Genomic DNA, 27,390 nt, shown 5'->3' on the forward strand with positions numbered 1-27,390 from the left:
AAGCAATCATTTTGGAAATAATAAATAAGTGTAAGATATTAATTTACCTGTGTTTACCTTTTTTTTCTCTGTTATGTTTTCTGTTATCTGGGCCATGCAGCCAGTATTCATCTGACTTTAAGCAGCAACGAACTGACTGGATTTGTCCTTAGTGCTGATTGGTTGTTCTGTATGTAACGCAGACGCAACTGATAGAGCTGTCCGAGGTTCTGATAGAGTGATTTGCCTGGGCTCATGCCTGTAGCATATTAAACCATTCCAAGCAGATGTGTAAGACACCAAGAAACACACAATCATATCTCATCTCAATATATTAATACATTAGTGTAATTGTAATTATAACAGTCTAACACACACACACACACACACACACACACATACACACACACACACACACATATATATATATATATATATATATATATATATATATATATATATATATATATATATTCAAAACCTTAACTTGGTGCTTCCGCTTAGTGAAACCACGCATGTGTTGATCCGTGCTGCAGCAACGTGCATCAGTTCCTCTCTGACCCCAGTGTTAATCTGCATTCAGACTGAGGCTTCGCTGCCTTTCTTGGCTTCTCGATAGTGGAGCAGCTTATTTCTTGGGGCTTCGCTGTTTTGTACCAGTCTTGTAGGCCCCTGCCAGTGCTGTCGAAACGGCAACACACACGTACGAAGACGGGCGATACGAAACGAAGCTTTTCGACTCGCGTCGATTTTGTTTTGGCTGATTTCACACCGCCGCGCGCTCGCCTCCAGTCTCGATTTGCAGAACGGCTACTGCTAGCGTGCGTAATGTATCGCAGAGAGGAAACACAGTAAATAGACGGACACGTCCATCTGCAAGAAAGAGGAGACGAAGATGGTGATGATGGCTTCGCCAAAATCAGCCTTCAAATGCTCGATACCGATGGCGAAGCCTTCCCTCCCGCTGAAGCTGCTTTTCTGGGTGTTTATTGTCGTGAATCACTCTACAAGGTAAGATATTAACGCGTATTTTTTCTCAAAACCACGACTGTGTTTCGGCCCGTTGGTCAGCATGTTTCAGATTTTTAACAGCAAATATAGCAGTGCCTCCATTCCAACACTGACGTGCTATTAAGGGGATCCTGAGCCGTTGGGTAGCTGAGAGGATGTCGTTTTGTATTTAGGGGGAAAAACCGGAGCTTTCGGTGTACATGTGGCACGTTTAATTGCGGTTCCAGTTGAAGTGGAATATTGTTAATAATATTAAAATTGCCTCAGCGATACACGCATGCACATTGTATGTGTGCTACACCCTGTGTATCAATGTGTTGTTGGTGTTTTTAATTTAAAAAAAATCCTCACAAAGATCTACAGATTGAATATTTGGCTTTGAAAAGCGAATAACAGTGATACACATTTATACGACGATACCAGTGTCTCCCTCCCAATCTGCCCCGCGTTAGATGTAGCATAGTGGCAGGCTAAGTTGAGTGAAGCTAAGGCTACATTTAGTCTGTTAAGCTGTCTTCAAGTATATTCTAAGAGTCAAAGCCTTGTTATGAACGCACTGGCCGGAGGAGGTCGAAATGGAATAGAGGCCACATGAAAACAATCGGTTGTTATAAAGGCAAACTTGAGGATAAAGAGGGAACCTTTCCTCCCACATATTTGAAATAAAAAAATAAGCATTTCAAAATGGCAGACAATCACACAGAGAATATAAATATGAAGGCACAATAAGGAAATGGACAGCACATATGCACTGATCCTTGCCCAACACAGGCACACAACCAAAAACACCTGACATTTCTGCTTTAACTGTGGGCCGAAATTGTGTTTGTTACAAAGACAATGAAAGAGAAGAAAGAAAGCTGTGTGGCTGCTCCTGTGACGACTTCATCCCTGTATAGTGAGATAAGAATACTGGAGAGCAAGGGGATGGTTAGGCTCCTCGCATCGGTTTCCTCTTGTGCTGCTGGAGGGTGAAAAATGGAGGCAGATAAATCAACCGACGTTCAATCACCGTCATGCTGGTCAAAACCTTGGGGCTCCTTGCCCAGATCTACATTGTTAGGCCTGTGTATTTCTAATTGTCTGGAAAAGTAAAGTGGTGTATACAATGCACTTGAGTAAATGCTGCTAATCAATATGTGACCATATGCAGACACCTGTGCGGAGGTCACACTTAAAGTATGACTCAAACTATTTTAGAAGTTTCGGTCCTATGTATGGCATAATGATTAAAATGCATCCACTGACAGGAAGTAATTTATGATTCATGTATGAAAGCTCTTTTATAAGACATCAAGGTCTTTGCATGCATTCAGTATTTTGTGCTACTTTGTGACTCATTGACATTTACTATGTGTAGTGATGTCAGACTGCATCACAATACGTTAACCCAGTCAGTTACTCAGGTAGTGCAGTCAATTACTGTCACAGATCAAATTTTGCAGAACACCCTCAAGCAGAAGAAGGGGGAATTTGGTTGCAGATTCTTTGGTATTTTCTTCTATGCGTGGGTAGGTAGGTGTCAGATCTATAACCAGGATCCACTAGAAGATTTTCAGGCGAGGGATCATGGGAAGAGGGCCTCGACATGATGGAGTGATGTCAGAATGAGCAAAGTCTGGTGGTACTTATATTATGTGCCATCCCAGATGATGATTTTGCAAACTCAAGCATGTTAGGTAGCAGATGAAATTCGTTACATAAGTCTAATTTATTTATTTGCTTTATATTTTTAACCTTCTAGCATCAGTATTTATTAACTTCCTGACCTCCCACTGAAGTTGGTGGGACTTAATTGATCCATTTTGTACAGAACAAATGTAACATTATATCTCACTCAATCCATTTTGTGTGAGTGCACTTAAGGCCTGAAGAAGAAGAATGCTTGGATTAACAAAGAAAGTTGATTAACATGTTACGTTGATCTAATTCTTGGACTAGGTGTTGTCTAGCCAGCTAATCTAAAGAAACCCTGACTATGCTGAACTTGAATGCTTCAGTTCCCAAACACTTGGTAACAAAAGAAGATTTAATAGAAGGAAATGGTAAACACGGTCCTGTCTTAACTTTCTTTAAACATGTTGCTAGCATAGTCAAAATGACCTTATAGCTTTCAGTTACATTTTAGAAAAATGGAAAGAATATATAAGATAACATTTATAACGCACACTGTGGTAATTTCTAAAGGCTTTCTGTGTTTCATTGTGGGACAAACATAAAAAGCTAGTGCCATTTATTCAGCACTGTGATTTCTAAGGCAACAAAAGCAAATTAAACTGTAAGTTGAAAGATATATTGATGCTGTCTGTTTATTCAACTAGCGCCTTTGTAGAGTTCAATTTCTGACTACAAAAATCTCTCAGGCAGACGTATTTTCTGTACATAGGATGTAATCTATGTCCATTCAATTTTTGAGCTGCTGTTAAGTATTAATAATATGGGAAACATTTCACTACACATTTTATGCTAATTGTATAAAGTAGCTGTTAGTATGTTAGTATGCCCATTGCAATTATCCCTATCTGCCACCGATTCTCATCAGTTTGTCGGTATTTTTAGACAGAATTCCATCGAATTGGAAACCTACAGTGAATTAAATGGTCTGCCAAACTGCCATACATCATCTGCTTCTTGTCACTTGGAAAGGGTCAGGAGTTTTGACAAACTGCCATGTATTCCATAATTAACATCATGTGAATTTGTGTCTTAGAATTCCTAAAAGTCAGTTCATAGCAAAGACATGTTGTCATTTTTATTTTATTTTATTTTTTCTGCCTATAGTGAAGACAGTTTGACAGGTCAGTAAAAGAAACAGGCAACACTCATGGCTACCTTTCTACAACTGAGAAACTCTGGTAGATATTGAAGTCAAAGAAATTTTGGAATAAAGGTGGGAGGGCTTAAGTTGAAGCACTTTGGCCTCCTGTTGTTATAGACACACATATGTATTTACATATATATATATATATATATACACACACACACATATATATATATATATATATATATATATATATATATATATATATATATATATATATATATACTCACTTTTAAAGAGTCTAAATTAATAGATTTTGGCGCTTTAAGTCTCAGTCATACAGGCCTAGAGACCATGTGACAACCTCTGGTTGCTAGGGAAAAATGTGTCTTGGCAAGTGGTTGCTGGAGGTTGCTAAGTGAAATTGGTCTCAAAGACACAAAGAGGGTGCTGTACCAAAAAGCTTCTTGTAATTAGTGTGGTCACCTGTAGTTTGCATTCAGCTGCAACACAAGTTGAAAAAATGAGCAGCTTTTATTTGGAAGATTAATTCTATTTATCGTTTGAGTAACAAAAATGCAATTGCGTCGTGGTTTTCAGTGTAGCGTGATATACCTCAGTGGACTAGAAAAATAAACATTTAGTGTCTTGGCCAGCGTGACTCAGGCCTTAGCTGTTGGTTTCACAGACAGACAGCAACAATCACAGTCACAGAATACAAATTTTTCCCGCTGTACTTGTGTTTGCCATGGAGCCAACAACTGGTTTCTAGGCCTGTGTGACTGGGATTTAACTTAATGTAAGTGAAATTATTACAGAAACGGCTCATTATATTCGCCCACTGATCAAAATCTATTAATATGCTCTAATCTTTGTAATGTGGTTTACAGTGGATTGGTCTGTAAATAGATTGGTTGTATTAGGATCCCAGAATGCAGTTAAGTAGAGCAGTTAAATCCTGGTAATTGGATGTTAATATTACAGCATGTGAGTAACACAACTTCAGTTGTTCATTTATTTAAATTTCCAGGTTGATTAAAGGAAAAACAAAATATAATATTTGAAACGTTTAGAGCCATATGATTTGTCAGTAAAATATCATTACTAACAAAATACAACTGTATATTTTTTCTTTCATTAAAGGTAGAGTCTGTGAAAAGTGTTGCATCAACAACATCATGTACAGAAGAGTTTGTTGTGTTGTTGCCAAAGGTGCAAGATAAATTTCATGTTGAGTAATAAGGATCATGAAGGTTCATTAGATCATGCTGCTTTATTGGCTGCAGTTTGGAACATATGTGGTAGAGTGATAAACTGGATGAGGTCGAAAGCTGCTTATACTGCTGATATTACTGATATTATTGTTCTTGGACCCTCTTGTGAATATGTGAAACTGCAGCAGAGGATACTTCACTATTGCTTTGCATGAAACTTGAGATGAGAATTTAATTGAAATTCCAATACTGTCGTTACCACAGTCAATACCAGCACAATTATTGAAGTGCACATGCATAAGTATGAACCCAGATATACACATGCAGCATGCATGTGCAGGCACTAACACGGGGCTCTCTGTGGACCTTCAGGTACAGAATTAATAGGCAAACCCTTAGATCTGCCTGTAGTGAGGAACACATGGCTCTTCCTTTGATCTACTCATATTTGGAACATTTCCATATACACAGAGATATTCTGTGAGATGAATACAGATGATTAAATTGCAGCAATCTGAAAAACTGCATACTCTATCTATCTATCTATCTATCTATCTATCTATCTATCTATCTATCTATCTATCTATCTATCTATCTATGGTAGATATCCCATTCTTTTGTTTTGGTAATATATGGCTCTTAATGGTATCTAATGTAGGAGGACTGCTGTTCAAAACATTAGTCACACCCAACTGAAGAACACAAGAAAGCTATCAGTGCTTCTACCCTTGTGTTTTACCATGTTTTTTTCATTCTTTCTCATTCTTTACTATTTTATTCAGACATCTCCCCATCTAAAGCCTCGTTGAAAGCTCACAAATATTTCAAGGTTGCTTTTCTGGTCTGTTGACCATCTCCTTGATCTAATCCAGCTGTTGCTAGAGGTGCCCAAGTGATCCTGATCTGTGATGGTATGAGGATTAGAGCCAAGAGAGGAAGTGTCCAACCATTTAGGTATCTTCTCATCTACTTTCTTATCTGAAACTCCCTGTTTTTTTTTTACTAAATCAGTATGTATATATAAAAGGAAGTGTTGATAAATATTCAGACATAAAAATAAATTATTTAGACATAAGACCAGTAAAACATCATTAAAAGACACACATAAAAACAGAATAGGCTGAAGGCAAAAAAATTGTCTGAAATCAATTTTAGACCAAAATGTTTTTGTGTGCTTATTTTCAAAGCACTCGGCTTTAAAGCAGATTATATATGTTTCTTTGGGACCCTTTTGAACACCTAATATGATATAGGTCAAGTATGTATTTGTAGAGAAGCTAAAAGGTTTTTGTATAGTTTTGCTGCAGTATTTACACAGATCTTCATTGACATTCTTATTGGCCTGCTAATCTCAGGAAAACCTGACCACCAAACTGCATTTCTTTATGTATTCTTTTCCTTCATGAACAAAAACCTTCTGGAGGGCAGTCCAACCACTGATTGCATAATGAACTGCTGTCTTGGTAAATCACACACTAATTACATACAGATTGTGCTCACACAAATTGAATGAAAAGATGTAGTGCAAATTTAGCTTGTGCTTGTATGCCTATAAATCTGCCCTGTGATCTCTTTCACCAACATCCCTCTTCTCTGTTCTTCTCTGTTCTTCTCTGTATGTTACTTACATATCTTCATCTTGCCCACTGGCAGTAAAAATCTTATCTTTTATTTTAAAAATGCGTGTTAATGAAAGGTCTTTTGAAGTATAGGATGTTGTAAGCTCATTAATTGTCCCTTTTATATTACATTAAGACTGCTTTTGTTTTAGTAATATAATTTACCAGGATCATACTTTGGTGTTGGATAGAAGGGAAAGCATTTACAGCTCAAGTGTGGTGGTATATGTGATATATGTGATAAGTCTGAGGTGAGAAAGTAAACTCTGGAAAAATGTCCTGTCCTCACATATATTTGGGCTCCTTAAAACCAGCTTTTCTGACAGATTCCCTTGTTTGAATTTATTCATTGTTTCTATAGAATCACTGACCTGAAAATTAAAGGAGAGTTTTAGCTGTTACTGGAAAAAAATACAGCAAAAGCACACACAAATCTTACACGTACTTACATTTAAAAAGAAAATATTTTGCAGATGGTATTATCGTTGGTATTACTAATACTAACAAGGTTGCTAACTATCAAACTGCAATATTTTAAACATGAACATCATGTCTTGATAGGGACAGAGTGTGAACAAGGCTTCCAGGAAGACTAAATAAATGATTAAAGCCAGTGCCACACGGGATTGTAGCTGTCATATACTTTTATATATTATCTTAGCTGCACATATCTGTATGACCCTCGCTTCATCTTGAGGTCACAATTAATATTTTTTTCCAACAAGACTGAGAACAGCAAAATTATGGCAAAAGCAGATCTGCATTTATGAATGCGTTCATACAAATTCAATTCTTTTCACATCAGATATCAGAAAGCAAGCAGTCTGTTTGTACTCCGAGTTATCTGATCTAAATGCATCAAATGATTGAACTGTAAATACCGGCAGGCTGCTCATCAAAAACTGCCTTAAAATATCAAATATATTCAAAATATCTCATAAGGGTATTGAAAATATATGTCTATAGAAATATGTTTTTCCAAATAGTAAGTGAGCTAACAGATTTTACAGTGAGAACAAATGAAACTGAATGTCATGAAAGTTTAAGAAATGAGGCATTTGCCTACACGGAGGACACGCCTTGTATTTGTTCTTTTATTTAACTATGCAAGTACTTTGTTACACAAAAAATACCAGGAACGAAAAAAAAATATTAAATCAATCCTTTAATCTTTAAAATACCTTTCTCTTTCTGTCTTTCTCACCTAAAGATTTCTGCTTTAAAAAAAAACCCACATGGGAAACCACTGGGAAAGAATCTACTTTGTATCCCTTCAAAAGAATTTGCTGATTATATGCATTTTTTTACTCTCTCCCTTGCAGCTCCGTCCAGAGTGATGACGATGATGAGGTGTCTAACAAGACGTGGGTGCTGACTCCCAAAGTGTATGAGAGTGATGTCACACACATCCTAAACAGCCTACTAGATGGATATGACAACAAACTCAGACCTGACATCGGAGGTGGGCGCTGATTTTTCACAGATAATATGTTTAGTCACAGAATCATAAAGATATCTGGCAAAATTTGTAATTAGAGCTATTCAACAACGAGTCAACAGTACTTAGGCTTAGGTTTTGGGTTAAGAGTTATAATAAAAGTGACTTGTGTTACACTGATGTTACTGTAGACCGAAATGTATAACCTACTGAACCAGGTCTAGATTTGTAAGAGTGGTTGCACAAAGTTTCATTAACAATCCAGAAACAAAGACCTTTAAATGAAGCAGCTGGCAGTGTACTAAACACAAACCAGACAAACACACTTATAACCTCTGTTTAACAACAGAATTAGCCTTATGAATCATTGAATACATAATTCATAATAAAAAAAAATAGATTTAGATGTAGTTATAATTATTAAGTCAATTTTCAGTAAAACAAAGCATTCATTTTCTGGTTCACTCATAAAAAGCACAGCCATTTCAAACATAATAAATAGATAATGAAAGTAAAACTTCCTCGCCATAGTCTTAAAATTTCAGTAGTCTTTAGAAATTGTGAAAAAACACTGTTGAAGCTTTATACCAGCTGTCTTTTTTTTCCGAGACCCTTACTTCTCTTAAAAAATGCACATGCATGCAGTACGGTCAGGGAAACTGTCACCATCCTGCAAGCCTGTAGACAGCTATCTTACTCTCTGGAGTCTGACAGACAGCTGAGCAGGACTCCTTGTCTGCAGAAGCCTATCACGTCCATCTGCAAGACCAGATAAGGGAGATACTCAGTATCTTTGAATACTCGATTAATGTGTCAGTGGTTTCCTGGGAAACTCAGTTAAAGTCAGAAATAGTGTTGAAGTGACATAGTGTCAAATAATAAAGCTGCACCAGTCTACATGGTACTATAAAAATTTGCTTGCTCACCCACTATAATATTCATACACATTTGGCACTGTCCAGTGCTGTATTCAGGCAAAAAATGACAAGGATAGTTTATAAAAATCCTTTACTACTTACTTCTCTGCTTTGTGAAAGCTTATACCATCATTAAGCAATTTTGTTGCAACAAAAGGCCATAGTCCATTGTGACAGATGGAATACAGCACCAGAAAGATTTTGACCTAATTTCAATCATAACTTTATTAAGCATGACTAATGAATTGACCTAAATGATACATTTACTCTGCGCATGAATGTAGCAGAGTAATGTTGATGTAGCATCAGCAACAAATCCTTTACATTAGTCTGTATTCATGTTTTCCTGTATACGATGTACATTATTATACGTATTTTACAGTATATTTAATACCACCTATAAAGTGACAGGTTTTATGAGGGATGGTCATTATTCTTGATACTTTGAAAGTGGGTCTGTGCTATAAATTGAAGAGCAGCTTAGATGTGCTTTGAGGTGAAGCTGCAACCAAGAGAGCCGCTGCTTAGCTGGGCGGCTGACTGCCACAGTCTTAGCCATCATCTTCAAATGTTCTGTGATCTTGCTCTCTCAGCGCTAGTCTTCCAGCTGCCACCAAGTTACACATCTACACAGGGGATATAATTAACTGGCTGTACTGTCATCTGAGCCAACAACCAACCAGTCATACCAAGGCAAAGTGAAGTTTCTACTCCACTTCTCAGAGCTCTCAAAGTTGTGGATTTAGATTAATTGCTGATTGTGCCATAGCTTCCACCGGAAGTCCATCGTGATGCTGATTTAATTTTAATGGAACTAGAGTGTATTGTATATAAAGAATTGAAGCAATTGGACTGTGAGACAGAAAAAATGTTGTAAGACTCTTAGAGGTGATCAGGGTTTTTTAAAGATCCACTAATATGGAGAACAGAAGCAAGGACTTAGAGTTGTTGTACACTTAGTTAGATGATGTTAGGCTTAAGCTTTAAAATGGCTTGTGATGTCCATTAATAGTTTGTTAGCTAACTGAGTAGTGGATGGATTGGCTTGTTTTATATTGTTACTAGGAGGAAGTTTTGAATTTTAGGAAGACAATAAAACATTTCTTTTCATATCAATGATATATTTTAGGACTGGGCGATATCACCCAAAATTCATATCTCAATATTCTTTAGCTGGATGGCGATATATGATATATATCTCGATGTTTATTGAAGTTATGCAAAAAATAAAATGAGATGTACAGTATTTGATGGCATCCTTTGTTCTTAGACTCATATATACAGTAGTCTGGATGACCGCCATCTGCTTAAAGTTCTTTTTCTTCACATAAGTAAACAAAAAGAAGAGAAAAACAAAACACACAAACGATGTTTTTTTAAAGCCATAAAGTAAAAACAAAAAGAGAGTTCTTAGTCACACTGTGTCCCAGATCTTTTCACATCAAAATCTAAATTAAAAGATGCTGAGCATAGTAACAAAGACAGATTTTGCAGCTGCTCTGTTCCCAACTTCTAATGCGTGACTGACAGCCTGGAGTTTGAAATCCTCTTTGTAACCACGTCTCTGAACAGGTGCCATTTGTGGTCCTTAAACACACACAATACGGTAATATTACGTTGAAATACAGTACGTAGTACTCCACGAGGCTCCTGACTACGGCAGCTGTAATGCTCCAACAATCCATCAAGCGGTGCGGCTTCGTAGCTTACCAAAGTCGTACTAAAACATTTTTTGACAGATTGCTGAGCGCCTTGTACCACATAAAAGCGGTTCGCAGTCAGTAAGCACAACCAGAACTCCTACATAAGGAGCACTGTCGAGTTTTGGGAAAATGAAAGGATTTTAGGCCGTGCAGCCTCGTGCATGGGGCTGAATGGCGTCAACGCGTGAGCGCTGTTAGCTCATTAGCTGATCTTGTTGTTGCCTGCAGGTGAAGCGATGGGGGAGGGGGAGTTACAAAAGTGGACGAAGGAGAGGCAAACTCGCGGCTCCACAAGTATAATTATAACCTGACATAGACTATATCGATATGAACAATATTGTCACATCTCATATCTCGTATAAAAATATATCGATATATTTAAAAACTCGATATATTGCCCAGTCCTAATATATTTTTTGTTAGTCCCAAAATTTGATGTTTTTTTTTAATTTATGATTATATATGTCCCTTATGATTTCATTGATATATCCCGCCCCACTTATTTACAGGTAACAATATTTGAGACCATTGCATATGTGTCTCATTGTTTTGCATGCATGTGTTTGTGTTCATTCGCGTGCAAACAATGTCAGTAGGGTGGGAGTGCAACACACATTTATGTTTGCCTTTGAGGGACATGGGAAATGGATGCAAACCTGCACTCACTTCCTCAGTCTCTCTCTCACACTCACTAAAGCTCCTACATCAAACCTTGAGGGTGGTTGAGTTTTAACCTGACTGTCCTCTAAGACATAGCAGCCAGTCATCCATGAAGATTAGATAGCAACATGTACAAGTTGATTCAGGCTACCTCAGAGGCTCTAGCAGAGAATGAATGTCCATTTGACACCAGCGTTCTTGTCTGGTCCCTGGCTGCCTAACTTGCTAACCCAGGAAAGGCAATTAGGCCACAATGGTAAAACATAAAAAGGTGGACAAGTGGTATAACTGCAGGTGCAAAAGAAGATAGATACATGCAAAACATGTGCATGCAAAGGTTTTCTTTGAAATGCATTATGCTTAATTAAAAATCAGACTTTGAACATTCATTGTAAAATTATGTAAAATATTTGTTTTGTGAAAAATGATATCAACAGTGAATACATAGAGAATGATTGTGTGGTTCTCAGAAACCAGTTTGATGTGGAAGTTGCCCATGTATTCTTAGTCTAAAGAAAGGAGGTCTGAACATTTATAACACTGAAATAATCTAGGTTCAACTCCTTGTTGTCAGCTAAGGAACCTGCAAAACCTTCAGGTTTTATAGGTTCTTTGAGTTCTTCCCATAGACTTTGATGTAAGGTTGGATGCATGTTGCATAGCTTCTGTGATGGATAGAATCATCTACCTTAAATAATGTATTATTGAGTACTCATGGTGTTTGTTTTTTCCCATTGGTTTGAAGAAGATGTTGCAAATTCAAAGCCTGACAAAGATCCACATCAAAATATTCAATTTTCAACAAACTTGGTGCTGACTGTGTAGATGACCTGTTTTCCAGGTGTGAATTAAACAACATGTTCATGTTTCTCCTCTCACTGCCATCTAACTGAACACTGATATTTTCCAAACACTTTCTATTCACACTTTCACAGCAAAGGGAATCGTCGCCTTCTTTTTCCCTTTGATGGTGACATATAAAACAATCTAACCCTTCTGGAAAATTTTGTGCTACCATATGAAAGATAATTTTTACCCTCTAAAATGTTTTTTCCTGTTCTTCATTGCAGTCAAGCCAACAGTGATCCACACAGACATGTTTGTCAACAGCATTGGACCAGTGAATGCCATCAATATGGTAAGTGAATACATTTTTATTGTTAATTATTGTGAAGCTGGTAGAGAGTGCTTTAGTATGCGTAAGTCTTTAGTGTCATTGTAGTCTAGCATTATGATTAAATTAAGTACATTTTATTTATCTCTAATAGTAAGAAATTAATAAATAAAGAAATATTGAGTTATAAAATATTTTTATTTTAAATTTAATCAAGCAAATACAAAAGAGTTAACATATTGCAGTTGAACACCTCATATGTCTAAATAAGACAAAACATTATAACAGGTAACAATTTTGTGTTGCTCAGCATGCATGCCAGATCTCACGGCAGTATATTTGAATATGACTGTGTGCACTGGCAAATCCTGACATATTCTGGATTTGTACATGCCAAGAATTGCATCTGAGTCAACTGTCAAAGCTTTTTGTGTTTTGTTCAAGTAAATATACTTAATTTGTTATTTTCTTTGGGTCTGGTTTAAAGGCAAGGGCTTTTTTAAAAAAAATTTCTATCATATCTGTTATGATTGTGAATCACGAATTGCTGCTAAAACCATGATACCGTAGCTTTGCTAAATGTATTTCTGTTAACCAATAGCAGTAGTTCATGAATGTTTCTAATGCAGTTCAGTATTTTTGTTTGTTTGTTTGTTATGCTATATACAAAAGTTCTAAAACACTGGGACATCATAATGTTTTCTCAAAAAAAAAAAATCTGTTCATTATTCAGTGTCATAAATCCTATAACAGCGGGGAAGATTGTGGCTATATTTCACATTCGGTGAGATATTGACTTCACACTAATCTTCAGTGGCCCTTTATTTAATCCGATATCACAATAAAGCGTGTAATAGACATGTCGGCCCACCGTGTCCATTTCACACTTTGCCTCTCCAAAACGTGAAATGTACATGCATGCAGAAGTTGCAGCTGAAGAAGATAATTTATTTCAAGCCAACATGAAAATAATCACAGGAAAGTGTTTAAACAGACATTATCCTAGCTTAATCGATTCTGGTGATTAAAGGACCCTGGAATGTACTTCATATGTTTTTACTCACTACAGATTTTGTGGCTTTAAATGTATTATTTCCCCATGATGGTAATGCAGTTTCTGCATGCAGTAATGCGACTTGTGCACGTGTGTCCATTTCACATTTTGGAGAGGCAAACCGTGAAATGAACACGGTGGACCAGTGTGTGTCTATTACACATTTTGTCATAATACTGGGTTGCTATATTGCTTTTCCTTAAAGTTTGATACTGTTTACTGTGTGTGTGTGTGTTTGTGTTATAATGATATTTTTCTTATGATCTTATGTGAATTTAAGGATAATACAGAATAAAACGAATAGAATTGTGTTTTTTTTTAAGTACTTTGTTACTTGCCAAGACAAGTCCGTCCAACATGAGACGCATTACTCTTACACAATTTCACATTTCTGTCAGCCAACATGTGTGGGAGAGCTTCTCAACTTCCAAAAATCCCTTTGCTGGATTCTTAGAAGGAAGTTAGAGTGGAAAAAAAAATGTTTGAAATGCTGAATGTTCACTGATTCATATTGGTGACCCCTTAATGCAGAAGTAACAACAAAGTAGGGAAGCGTGGTCTAGAAGGAGGAGATTGATCCTCCTTGTTATCATTTCATGACATGAGCAATCTGTTCTACACTGTGATGCCATTCCATTTTGGTAAGTAGCTAAAACACCCACTCCGCTCTGGCTAAAGTGATGGAAGAAGAGATGCAATGATGGTATCAGTTAGAAAATGTGTGCTTATACTCACATTAGGAAGTCTGCGACCATGCCTGGCTGTGCTTCTATGAAGAGGGCATTTTGACATGAAAGGTTGACTGATTGCCTCGCATTCATATGTAATACATGTGCTTGGGCCAGTCATTTCACACTATAACATGACAAATGTTGTTAGGTTGGTAGTTTTTCTGAGGAGCACAGAGTACTCTGATTGTACGGGGGTGTGAATCTTGGCATGAATACAGTTTTGATTTCTTATTTATGCAGTAGGAATCTAAGATGGCTAAGTAACAAGTTATAAGGGACAGTATAACAGATGGAAAGAGGTCAAGGTCTGAAAAATAAAAAGAATGAATGATACATTGCTGCTTTGTAGCCGCTGCACCTGAACATTTCTGAGCTGCTTTTAGAGCTGTTTGAATACTAAGAAGAATAAAAAGTTCCCAAGCCTTGAAAGATCCCAGACTATTTATGTTTATCATGCTCAGTGGGGCGCAGATGAAGATCCTCGAAGATCCTAAGTCATTCAGCCTTTCTCTTATCATTGTATTTGTACTGTCTGTCTGTCCCTTGTGATAAAAAGGGCTGCTGAAAGGATGGGAATTCTGCCTTGTGAAAATGTTTTTCAAATCTCATTTGGAACTCTTTGGCAAGGATTTAGACTTTATTGTTGGGATAAGCTTTGTCAGAAAGTTAATGCCTCTATGGCCTCTTACACACAAATCCCCAGATTTTTTTCTCTCCTGCTGTACTTCACTTTGAACCTCAGCGCTGAGCCTATCCAAATAACAAAATAAATAACACAGAATGATAGCTCTCTCTTTCTCTCTATTTAATGTTTCACCTAACGCTACACCTGTCACGTTTCACCTATTGCTCTTCTTCTTCTCCCAGAGGTGTATTGCCTATGCTTTCCTCCATATAGTGCGTATGTTCCAACACAGCTGGCATAGTGTCACCGCACTGAACAGGACACAGAAGGTTTTGTCAATGCCCAGGACAAAGTGCTGCCGAGGCAGCAGGTTATAAGGTCGGGTAATACTTCAGTCGAACAATGGGGGTTATTAATTGCCCCGTTGAACATTTAATTTTCAGGTTGAGGGCGTCAAGCTGGTCTTTTTTCAACAGTGCTCTTTAGCTGCGACAAAAGCACTTCCCGGCCTGAAAAGACACCATCTCCTTTAAGAAAATTGTATGCAAATGCATTTCAGCGTTAAGTTTCCTCTGGCATAGAAAAGTTCCCTCGAGACAGAAAAAAGTTCTCTTTGAGCCCACATTTTTAATTTGGTGTTATAGCATCTCACAGTTTGAAGCTGCATGTTGTTGACAGCGCTAGATGAAATCTTTTATCAGACCTTTATCTGTTGTGTAATGTGAAGCATGTTCAGTTTTTCTGAAGTAAAACTGAACACGACAGTTTGAGTGAAACTGCGTTTTGTGTCGTTAGGAATACACCATCGACATCTTTTTTGCTCAGACCTGGTACGACAGAAGATTAAAATTCAACAGCACAATGAAGGTTCTACGTCTCAACAGCAACATGGTTGGAAAAATATGGATCCCAGATACTTTCTTTCGCAACTCAAAGAAGGCCGATGCCCACTGGATCACCACACCCAATCGCATGCTCAGGATATGGAATGACGGCAGAATACTTTACACGCTGAGGTAAAACGTCAGTGATGCTGGAGCTTCTGATTTGCATGTTTCTCATTCATCTACAACTGACAGATTTATTAAAGTGAATTTTGGAATCTCTGACACCAGCTTAATTTTATCACACTGAATTATTTCTATTATTTCATAATTTATTTATCATTTGTACTTAGTGTTTCATTATTCTGAGTCTTTGGCATTTTGGATTTTGTTCTCTTAGTATTTTGTTATTTTCATTTCTCATTTTCATATGTTGCCTTTAAGCTTCCTAATATGCACAGAGGCCTTAACCTGCATGTAAGGACATTCTACATAAGTAATCTTTACACTGATTATCCTGGACACGCCAATTTTAGCTTCCTGCTTGTTATGGTTAACATTAATTAATGTACAGAAAAATCCATTGTGTTGAATGATTCAGAAAATTGCCTTTTGAGATGGAGGAACACCTGCTTTGGCATGCAGCTTAAAAAAAGCCTTTTAATTTTACATCAGCGTTCAATAGTTTAATTGCTTTAATTTGTCTCAAACCATATAACTCACAATGTTTCTGACTGTAAAACCATGAAACTAACACATGCTATATGTAAAATAGGTTGATAGATCAAAAATAAATATTTGCACTGACACCACGATACATCAGTAGTGATAATAAGAGAGTAAGTGAAGTCTTCCGGACTCAATCGAGCTGTGATGGATGTTTCCCTATGCAGAACACTGCCTCTCCACTTCATTAATTTAGGGGACTCAGAACTTAACCACTGGTTGTTAATTAGGATGGCCGCTGTGATTCGGTGCACAATGATACAAGACAATAGAGAGTGCGTGGATGGGTAAAGTCATTTAAGGTTATTCTCTCATTAAGAGGAAGTTTAATGACTTCTCCTTCAAACTTCCTCAGGTGTGAAAAAGAACTGTAGCTGTAAAAAAATAAAACATTTTGAAATTGTAATTAATAATTTCTTGTGTCGTTTATGATAAGGATTAGCGGTTGGTGTGAGCTACCCTTTTTGTAGAATTTTCACATAACAAAATAAAACCAATAATGCCAAAATGTACCAGACTTCGTCTGAAATGAACAATATGACATAAAACAAAACCCATCCCTGGTGACCTGGTGATTAGACTGAAAAATTTGGTTTTATATAGAGTATTGTACAACATATTGCATTTTTGTGTTCATGGAGCTAAATTTCATCTCTCTGCAGGTTGACCATCGATGCCGAGTGCCAGCTTAAACTGAACAACTTCCCTATGGATGAACACTCGTGCCCCCTGGAGTTTTCAAGCTGTAAGTCTGACCATATGCTGAAACCCTACTGATTTACCCCTCCCTGTCTTCGTCTTCTCAAACAAACACACACAAACGCAGCAAGGCCCTAAACACGTCACATGTGAGCAAAGACTAAATTTAAGCAGTGATTATCCAACAGACCAAATCAAGGAATTAACGCTGGAACCATTTAAGATTTTCATTGGGAGCACTCCAGTTACCTAAAAGAAGGCACATGAGTCATGTGTGTATTTATGTAAATAGGAAAGGAATTATGGATGTAGAATATGTAAAGTATGCTTTAATGTAACTGGTTAGGTCTAAGATTGGTAAAAAGCAACAACAGCCTTTCAATTGAAAGCAAGTGAAACCTTATGAATGTGTTATAATGTGGAATAAATGAACAACAAGATTCAAAAAACCATTCAGGCATTTATTTATTCAAGCCAAAGGCACTATTCATTTATTTTCCTGAAACCTGTCAGTATTGTTCTAAAAGACATTTTAAAAAGTAACACAAGTCCAAACGAGTTAGTCATTCCATGTTAGGACTGGACAGGGGTAAGTTATCTGCTGAAGTCACAGTGGATATATGGAGAGACACACCAGGGGATACTCTCCAGAGAAAATGATTCCTAAATAGCTCCACTTCACAAGAAAGCAGACCTAAAAACGGAACACAAGCCTTCATTTAAATTTGATGAAAGCTATGGATGTTTTTCAGAACTTTGATGTACAGTATGAGCTCAATCTCAGAAGCAGCAGATGGATTAGTGTGCCGCACTTTGCATTCACATTTTATGAACATTTTATGTGCCACAAAGCAACAAAGCATGGTCGATTTTCCAGCGCAACCTCTTTTGCGGCGATTTTGACTGTAGTCAGCCGAGATCAGGCCAAACTTTTTTGCTTCAGGACTTTTCAGACACACAGAGCAGAGTATATTGTTTCAGTTTGCTGTATATTGCATTTTAGTATTTGGATTACAGCGGCTTTTATGACAGCACAACTAGGCCCAAAGTGAATTCATAGGAGCATTATTGTTCCAGCTTATCAAAAGAAGTCTGAATCAATAATGTGTCCTGAATGCATTACCAGTAAAGATGAAGTCTGCCAGCCTCTGTGGCTGTAATGTGGGAAATGGGCAGCACCTTTCATCCCCCTGCTCCTCTAAGGTCAGACATTACTGGATGTCTGAGAGCACTTTAGTGATAAAATCATCGCAAGTTTGCTCTGAAAGCAGTTCATGTGCATTATTCAGACTACTCCCTCATCTGCTACACACAGCTCATCACTAGACTGAAGACTGTACTAGACTGAAATTTAAATAGAGCTGAAAGAACACCCAACTTTAACACCCATACTGAGGGACAGACTCTTACTGTGAGATGGTAAGAACACAAATTCGATACTCACATACATGATTTAATTATGAAAATGCATCTGTTTGTCTAAGTGACTCAGCTGTACTCTATTAAGATTGTTGTTATGATTTGTATAAAAGAGGATGTGCTGGAAGTAATAAAATTATAGAAATCCAACTTATCGCCAGCTACAGAGCTGTGTTGTAATCTTTGCTTTTAAGTGATGTTAGTGACAAAGACGTTTTCGCCCCACAGATGGACTGGATATTTTGTCAACATGTTGTGCTGGAGTCTGTTATATAATGTTTCTTTCATGAAACATTTTATTTGCAAGCTTGCCGACTTGGTGGACACGGATTACTCTAAAATAAAAGACAGCATAGCTATGCAGTCGAGTCTTGAGCTTCTCTCCTGCCTTTAATGAGTTTGAAGTAATCTCCATGTCCTCCCTTTTTCAGATGGCTACCCCAGGGAGGAGATTGTGTACAAGTGGAAAAGGAGCTCAGTGGAGGTTGGGGACATTCGCTCCTGGAGGCTCTACCAGTTCTCCTTTGTGGGCCTGAGGAACACCTCTGAGATTGTCAGGACTGTGTCTGGTAAGAAAATAAGCTGCTGAAAAATTCTAATTAAAACTCTCTTTTATTCAGTTAGGACAGTCAGGGTTTCTCTAGCATGTGAGGACTGCAAGTCAAGCACCCATCATAAATCATGATCAGTCTTTACCCAGCATAGGTAATCTCTCATGTGACGTGCAGTAGAATTTCATACATAAAAACCTTTGAATGCATCAGTGTTTTTATTTGGCGGACACATCTATACATCGTATTACCATAGAAAGTTAATCATTCCCACAGAACCACCACTCTTTGTCCTTGACTGATCTTTAACTAGTTACAGCACATGTGTTGGTAGCTGTTGCTGTCGGGTACAGCGTGAACATTTAGAGAGACAGAGGGATGATCCATCGTGGATTTTATTCATTTTTAGAGCCCACTGCTTCAAGTAAACTCCATAAGGGCTACCTATGGCTCGCTTCCCCTTCAAGATCGATAGACAGACGTTCAATAGAATTTTTTTGCTGCAGAGTGGGATGGCACTTTTCAGTTTTACACGAACTGGATAACAGTATTCAAAGATGGCATCTCATTCATCTCAGGGAATATCGCTCACTCAAGTTTTCTGTCAGTTCTCAGCATTTTTCACCATTCAACATTTTCATCCTGCTTGCATATTTTAGATATAAGATTGGAAATATCTATGGCTATATTTATATTCATAAGATGCCAGTGAGAGACTGATGTATTTAATGGTTGGCAGGGAAATGCGATCCTTGTGAATGCATTAATGCCTGCCACAGAGATTAACTTTAGACCAGAGAAAAGTTCCTTCTCATTAGATTAGCTGCTTTATCCAGAGGGACTGAAAGTTACAGTAAATGTCTGTTTTGTAAATGCAATTAAAACATTCTCTTGTAATCTCTAATGTTAAATTGCTTGGAAGGAAGGGCAGCAATTGCAGCGTCTATTTGCCCCAACTGTCAACTTTTAAATATATGTTTCTGAAAGAGTTATTTAAAAACATGGATGTACAAGTAGTTTTTAGCTTTAACTCCTGTTATATTCATTTAATTGAAGTCTGCTTGTCTTTATCATCGCTTGCAGATAGGACATCTAGTTTGGTATACTCAGTAGGCGTACAGCTTTACAGTTTTTAGAGTCCAGCAGTAAAAAAAGAAAAGTTGTAAAGTGAAACACCTAGTATGGCTGGTTTTAAATGCCCTTAAAATGTGGTTTATTGTTCTCTACCTTTTGTTGTTCTGTTTTTATTTATTTTTTCTTTCTTTTTGTAGGGTAGGTGCAGTTTATAGTGTTCATTTTAAAAGTTATAGAGCTAACATTAGAACAGTTTATAATGCCAGATGGTGGAGGTGGAATGCTCTCCTCTGACAAACAGTTAATTTGGAGGTTATATATTGTGTATTGTTTTTGAAGTGCTTGCTGGGGGAGTAAAAAGCTGTTACTGCTGTTAGGTAATCCATTATTTTCTAAATGTGACAAATAGAAACTGTGACAAAACACCGTGAAGCATCAGATCTTTTAAATGTTTTTTTTGTCTTTCCTTTTGCCACATTCCTTTTGAACAAAATAAAATTACTTTCATAAAATAAGAATCATTTAATTATCTAACGGCATGCACACTGCTGTTGTAAATCTTTATTTTCAGTTTGTTCTGTGACATATACATACTTGCATGCACTCATATACAAAGTACCCACAGGAGTTACTGAATTCACCCAGCCATTGTATAATTTGCCACAGTTTAGCAGAATGTCACCAAGTGTTATGTGCATGCACACTCTCTGACACACAAAGCAGCATAAAGAGTATTCTGGTGTAAGAGGATGTGCATCACAATGCCAAATGCTTAAACTGTATTTGTGTAAGATAATTTAAAAAAAAAGAAAGAAAAGTCTTTGGATTTATTTATTTTTTTTCGTTTTTAATGAATGAATGTTTAAAGTGACAACATGAAAAGGCAATCTATGTAAGAGGATGAGCTGTAGTGGAGAATTTTCAGAGTCCTCTGCCTCTCTCTCCTTTTGATCTGGGTTGTTATTTCCACAAACCGCCATCTGCTCTCTTGTCAGAGCAGAGAACCTTGACTGTGGCTGAGAGACCTCTTGTCTCATTTTGCAGTCAGTTTGGGTATCTGACCTGCTTCAAGATTCGTGAACACAACATCTGTCTCAAAAAGCAGTCAGTTAGGGCATTATAATTACCCACTCATCTCAACTGTCACGCAATGCATAGCGCGGGACTAATACTTTATATGCTGCATCATATTCAGCCCTATTAAGCTTTCTGCTTAGGTTTGAAAATAATAATAATAATAACAATGATTCTAGAAATCTCCAAAGCTGGTGATCTAGTTGTTTCTGCATCATTCCCTTGATCGTTGCAGTTCTAAATCCACATCTTTGAAAGTAGATTTTAGAAAGTAGAGAGTCTGCTTTTTAATTCCACTGCAGTAAATTCAATAGAGAAGTCGTTTGATGTTCAATGCAGTGCATTACTTTTTCGCTAGACACTAAAAGTGAAGTCTCTCTAAAGTAATGTCTTGAATAAATATGATGTAGCCACCCATTGACTTTAAAACAGCACGAGTTCATTCAGGTTCAGTTCACCGAGGCGCAGCTTTTCAAGGTAGGGTCAGTAGAGCCTTTATGACTCTGGTTGTATGTTTGGGATCACTGTCACGCAGCAACATGAAACTTGCACACCTTCCTGATTGTACATGTCAAGTGCCTAAAAGCCTTTGCACAGTAATGCGTGATTTTATTCTGACTTTTGAATTTCATTATATAGCATTTCGTTTTTAATTTTCTCTTTTTTATTTTATCCAAAAATGCATTAAAATGTCACATATATATAATTATACATGTAGAATGTGACATTTATGTATTATATATAAATATAACTATACTAGTGTAATCCTTCTTATGGTTGAAAGATATCCTACAAATGATATATTTTGCCTTTTTTATGTCGTTTTTATGTCATGACGTTGTTTCTCTGGCGATTGCTGCATTTTCTAATTGCAGCAGTGGACTGCAGACTAAAGTGTAGTGAACAGGATGACTGCCCTTCAGTTGGATCGCCGCCAGCTAAAAAGATTATGTGTCTTTGCCCTCCCCGGTGGGTTATAGTTAGTTACAGTTATTCTTTTAAAACCTTATTTTAATTTCATTTCAAGCTCTGTGTTGAATCAGTTGAACTGAGTCGAAACAGGTCAGGTAAGGAAACAGAGGGACACATAATGGTAAGCTAAGCAGACAGGCATTCAGGTGAATTGGCCCATTCCAGACAATGATGACTGTAGCAAATAGCCAGAGGAAGAGATTGCCTCTCATTTTGTGGGACAATCCAATCTCTCCCAGGCTCAACTTGTCACAGCACTGTTCTCCCACACTAATGTATTTGCTTTTTTCCTGAGTATTATTTAAAAAATATATGAATAGATCATAAAAAAGTGCATTATTAAAGAATGATTGAGTGATATTGTAAGTGCAGGGGCTGGGGGCACATGACATCTGCAGTTGCATTGTATCATTTTATAAAGGCTATGTCTGTTTTTATTTGGTTTCTCTTCTGTCCCTCAGCCAGTGTCCAAAGGCTTGGTCTCTCAACTTGTCACGTCACATCAGGGCTCTCTGTATCGCCTGCAAGCCTATACCTGCATGTTCAAACACAAAGACACATGCATTTACATTCATGCACACACTCGAAGGGATACAAGGAAAAAATATTTTATTGTGACAAGCATGAAGGCTTAAAAGTAGACCAGTGGGCAGGATAGGGAAAAGATAGATGCAGAGGATTTGAATGTCAGACAGCCGAGGCACTACGGGCAAAGCTAACCTTACAGTTAACCCCTCAGTGACCTGGTTAAGCATGGTTCCAGAAGCTCCATTCACCCATCTGCCATGCTGGAGTTCAGTGATAATCAGAAGCGCAGATAAAAACAGCAAGTAAGGATGCTGAAGGTTGTTGAATGGGGGAAGGAGAAGACAACAAAATAGAGAGCAGTGAAGGGTGGAACGGAGTGGTGGTTGTAGCATTTATCTGTCTGCAGTAAAACATTATTGCAAAGAATCAATGATTCGCACATTTGCAAAGATCAGGTGCACAGGGATGCGAGGCTTTACTGTAGTTTGGAAGCTTGTGTCTTATTTAAAACATAACAAGATAAAGATATATTGTCGTATCGTGATTAATTGTTATATGCAGTGCGTGTGCAGGGAGTGGCTAAACAAGAGGGGTGTGGCAGTGTTGATACATTAGGGAAGCAAGTGTGTGAGAAGAGAGCGAGAGAACAGAGATAAATGTTGCGTTATGAGTAAAGATTTTTTTCTTTTAATCAAGAAATGATTTTTATTCCAGTTCTGCTAAATCACATCACCTGTGTGTTGCATTTACTTTAACTGTGAAATATCACCACAATAATATTTATAACCATAGTCAGAGAAATGAGCATATAAAGTCTCTTAGATCGGCAAGGTGTTTTTCCTTCCAAGCATAAAGGAAATCAATGCCATTAGCCGTCTTTCCTTTTTGCAGCTAACTTTACTTTCCTTAGTAGTGAATGTGAGACGTTCTGGGCCGGACATGAGGTGGTTAATTTCCTGTCCTTTTAGCTGAGCACAAATATATCCTTTGTGCATCAGCCAGTGGAACATATCTGTGTGTGTTTGACAGTATGAGTGCTTTGGTCCGTGCCTTTGTCCATGAATTATTGCATGTTTTTTTGTGTCCATTTGCTTGCATGCACATTTCAGCATGTGCTCCCAACTGGATATGAGCCTTTTTTTTATGTATTGGAAGCTATTCTTAGAGTGACCTTCCAAAAGCCATGCCGTGCAGTGCAGTGCTGTTGTCTGTGTGCGTCCGCCTGTGTGATTTAGGTTGAGTGGAGAAAGCCCAGGGACACATCAGTGGCCTTCTCCAGCTTACAGAGCTCCTCAGTTTGAAGATGATTCTTTGATGGGGCAAATCTGGAGGCATTGTGGTCGAGAGGAAGTGACTTAGAAAGAGGAAGCAGTCAGCAATGAAAATGCATGAAAACACACATGCACAAGAACACATATATACATTCATATACAGACAGTTGCTTTAAAGTGATAAGGGTTTCCGCTAATAGCATGACAAAGAAAATCAGTCTTGCATCTTTAGCCCTGTAGCTCTGTAAAAGGCATTCAACATCGATTCCTCAGGCACCCACAACTTGACAACTCGAAAATACAGGTTCACCGAAACAGATCCGAACTGTAAAATATTTTATGCTAAATTTGTTGTTTTCCCACGTCATCTGGACTTTTTTCTCCACCCTTCTCTCCATATTACATTTGAGTCATCTTACATACAGAACCCCCAAAAGGTTTTTTTTTTAGAAGTTATTAATATTTTAGTTCTGTGTCAGGGGTAAATCACATTCAACAGGGTTTTATTTTTAAATATAGATAAAATTATTTTTTAAATATATTTTAAAGAAACATGACAAAGATGTGAAGATGTTGCATTGATGTCTTGCTGTTCCAGATCAGGCAAGGTTATTCTTATGTCACATATAGGTTCAACTGCAGAAATTCAAGGCAATGTAAAGATGAAAAATGACCAAGTTTCATAGAAGCTTGTACAGTTGAGACAAGAATGCCTGTCACTGCCTGCCAGGGTTAATTAAAGAAAACATGGAATGAGACAAAAGGCAATAAAACTAACTAAATTGGGACTTTGAATCCCTGATCAAATAACACACAATATGATCCAGAATGCTGTATGAAATTATTTCACTTTATTTTACTTTCTAGTGGATAAGTTGGTGATGAAAAGCAAATCAGCATCATATATATATATATATATATATATATATATATATATATATATATATATATATATGGCGATGGTTCTATCTAAGGCCTCAGTCAGCAAGTGGCTGCTGGAGGATGGTGGCAGTTGGTGTGAAATGGGTTGCCAAAGCAACAGTCACATAAGTCAGTGAAGTGACAACAGTTTGCTAGGAAAGATGTGTGTTCCTCGACAGGTTGGCAAGTAGTTGCTGGTTTGTAGGTGAAATTGATTGGAAAGAAGTGTAGAGTGCTGCTCCGATAATCTCATTGTGATTGCTTTGGTCACTACCAGATAGCAGCAGTCACCCACAGTTCGCATGCAAGATACCTACTTGTCTGCAAACATTTGCCAACTCCTCATTGAGCAGCTTTGAACTTGCAAAAATACAACACAAACCAGAACCTGATAACATGTGGTCACTGGCCAGTCTAGAGCGTGTGTGACTGAAGGCTTAGAGGTTTATAGTTTCTAAAGGGTTAAGAAGCACTGAAACAATCTATTATCCATGCTGTGACTCTGTTGCAGTACTAACGACTCTCCCTAATCCTCTCCTACCCCACCCCCTCTCACTGTGAGTTCTCCCTCTTGCTTCTGGTTGATGGGTGTGATGGGCAGGAGTGGGAGTGAAAATGCTCTGACTCAGCCAGAATTCTCCTTTTGTGAAGTCAAATACGAGTTCAGACTCCCCCCATCCCCTCCCCCATGCTCCATATACACATTCCATACACCTGCCCCATACACTAACAGTATTCATATTTACGAGTGTTGGCTCTATAGAGTCCCTCCGCCTCCAGCCCTTCTCCCTTGTGCACTCATACAAAGAGATGATTTTTATTTTGGACCTGGCGTATTCCTGTGTCCTACTTTGTATGCATCCTCCCCTCCCCCTCTGTTTATCGCTCTCTTTCTTTCTGCCTTTCTCAGTCGACAGTCTAATAAGCCAGTAATTAACACCTGGAAAAAAAAATGAAAAAACAGGGAATGGGGATAGGCCATAGGAGAAGAGATTGCGTTGAGAAAATAAGACTCTTGTTTCCCTCCTCATTGATCACCTGCATGTAAAAGGCTGCCTGTGGGGACATGAAAGGAACGCAGATTTAGAAAAATAGATTTTTCTGTTTTTAAATCTGTCTGAGATTTTATATTGTCAGTCCAATCTGTGTTAGATATTTGTTATTTTGTGGTGGACAGACCATACAGAACACAGGGAGAAGAACTGAAGACAGTGAGTGATAGTAGCTGGCAGACAGAATAATGTTATCAAAGGCAGCACATTGCTTCGTCTATGCAGCCTGACAAAGTCTTAACATCTTAACATTAATACTTGAGTGTCACTGCCCTCTCACATTTTTAACTGCGTCTAGTGATGCCAAACGATGCTACAACACTAGTGTTATTCATTATTATTTTTTCTATTTAAAAGATTGAGCCAATACCAAAAGAAAACTATTAGTATAAATTATTATGAAGAGCAAAAAAAAAAGTCCATTGTAAGAGAAGATGTAGCATAGATAATGGATTAAGCATTAAACACAATACTTTCACCTTTGGAGCATTAATCTCAACATTCATGCACCGTTATTGTGCTCATTTTTCTTATGTGGTGGATGGAGAGACTGGGGGGTAGAATGCACATGCATGTGTACATGTGCGTGTGCACACACAAATGGATGTGCATGCAGGCACCCTTCCAGTTTGTCTCTCAGAGAGTGCTTTTATGGGAAAAAGGGCTATATATTTCTACCTTCTACAGTTTTAAGGCCAGGGCAATACAAAGTGATATTTTTAATCGATCGTTATGTGTAATGTAGTGGTATGGATGGCCAGAAACTTGCTTTAAATTTCATGTCCTGGGTCATCACAAAGAATTGTGGAGAAGGAGGGATTTTTAGCTATTTTGCAGCTATTACTAAATCCTAAATGTAAAAATGCAAATGAACTTCTGGGATCACTTCTTGTGACCCGGTTTAGATGGATGCAGATGGTCTGGAGGCTAAAAGCAGCTCAAAGCAGTTCTGCTCTGTGGAGCAATTGTTCCTAGGGCAAGCCCCTCATTGCTCAATAAACTGTTATAAAGTTTCGTGCCAGAGCCCTAGTTATTCTTCCCAGTCAGCTTATTAGCCTTGGGTAATAATCTGCAACTTAGTGTTTCAAAGTAATTAGCCACAAGGCTAGATTTTTTGTGAAATACTCAGTGTCTGGCCAGTTAATATACACCATAAGAGGATAAAACTTACAGTTGCCATTAAACAGAGTAAGCAGACTCCCATGAATAATAATCATAGTGACACCGCATGGCACCTCACCCAAACTCTAAGCACCCACTTAACAGTTTTTTTTTCTGTTACTGTATCAAAACTCTTTAGTATCAATATGTCATATGTGGCATAAGATATTACAATACACATCCTTGGAAGGAGCATGTTATGCTAATAAGGCTAATACACACAAGCAGACCTATTACTGGTAAGGTTAACATAGGTTGCAGTGAAATTAAATCTCAAGTCACCCCAGCTTGG

The 27,390-nt window shown here is 37.7% G+C and overlaps 1 protein-coding gene across 2 annotated transcripts in view; it reads left to right on the forward strand.

The window, feature by feature from the left end:
* Positions 1-472: 472 nt before the first annotated feature.
* Positions 473-27,390, forward strand: part of gabrg2 (gamma-aminobutyric acid type A receptor subunit gamma2) — a 43,133-nt gene continuing 16,215 nt past the window's right edge. The window contains exons 1-6 of one of the 2 annotated variants that reach the window (XM_082549435.1): positions 473-990; positions 7,907-8,046; positions 12,373-12,440; positions 15,622-15,842; positions 17,039-17,121; positions 18,926-19,063. In XM_082549435.1, coding sequence (XP_082405561.1) covers positions 875-990; positions 7,907-8,046; positions 12,373-12,440; positions 15,622-15,842; positions 17,039-17,121; positions 18,926-19,063 — 766 coding nt within the window. In that variant the 5' untranslated portion in view covers positions 473-874. The remainder of the gene's footprint in view (positions 991-7,906; positions 8,047-12,372; positions 12,441-15,621; positions 15,843-17,038; positions 17,122-18,925; positions 19,064-27,390) is intronic. The other variant, XM_082549436.1, reaches the window with a different exon arrangement.

Source organism: Aulonocara stuartgranti (assembly GCF_965226115.1).
Source record: "Aulonocara stuartgranti genome assembly, chromosome: 10".
NCBI classification, from domain to species: Eukaryota; Metazoa; Chordata; class Actinopteri; order Cichliformes; family Cichlidae; genus Aulonocara; species Aulonocara stuartgranti.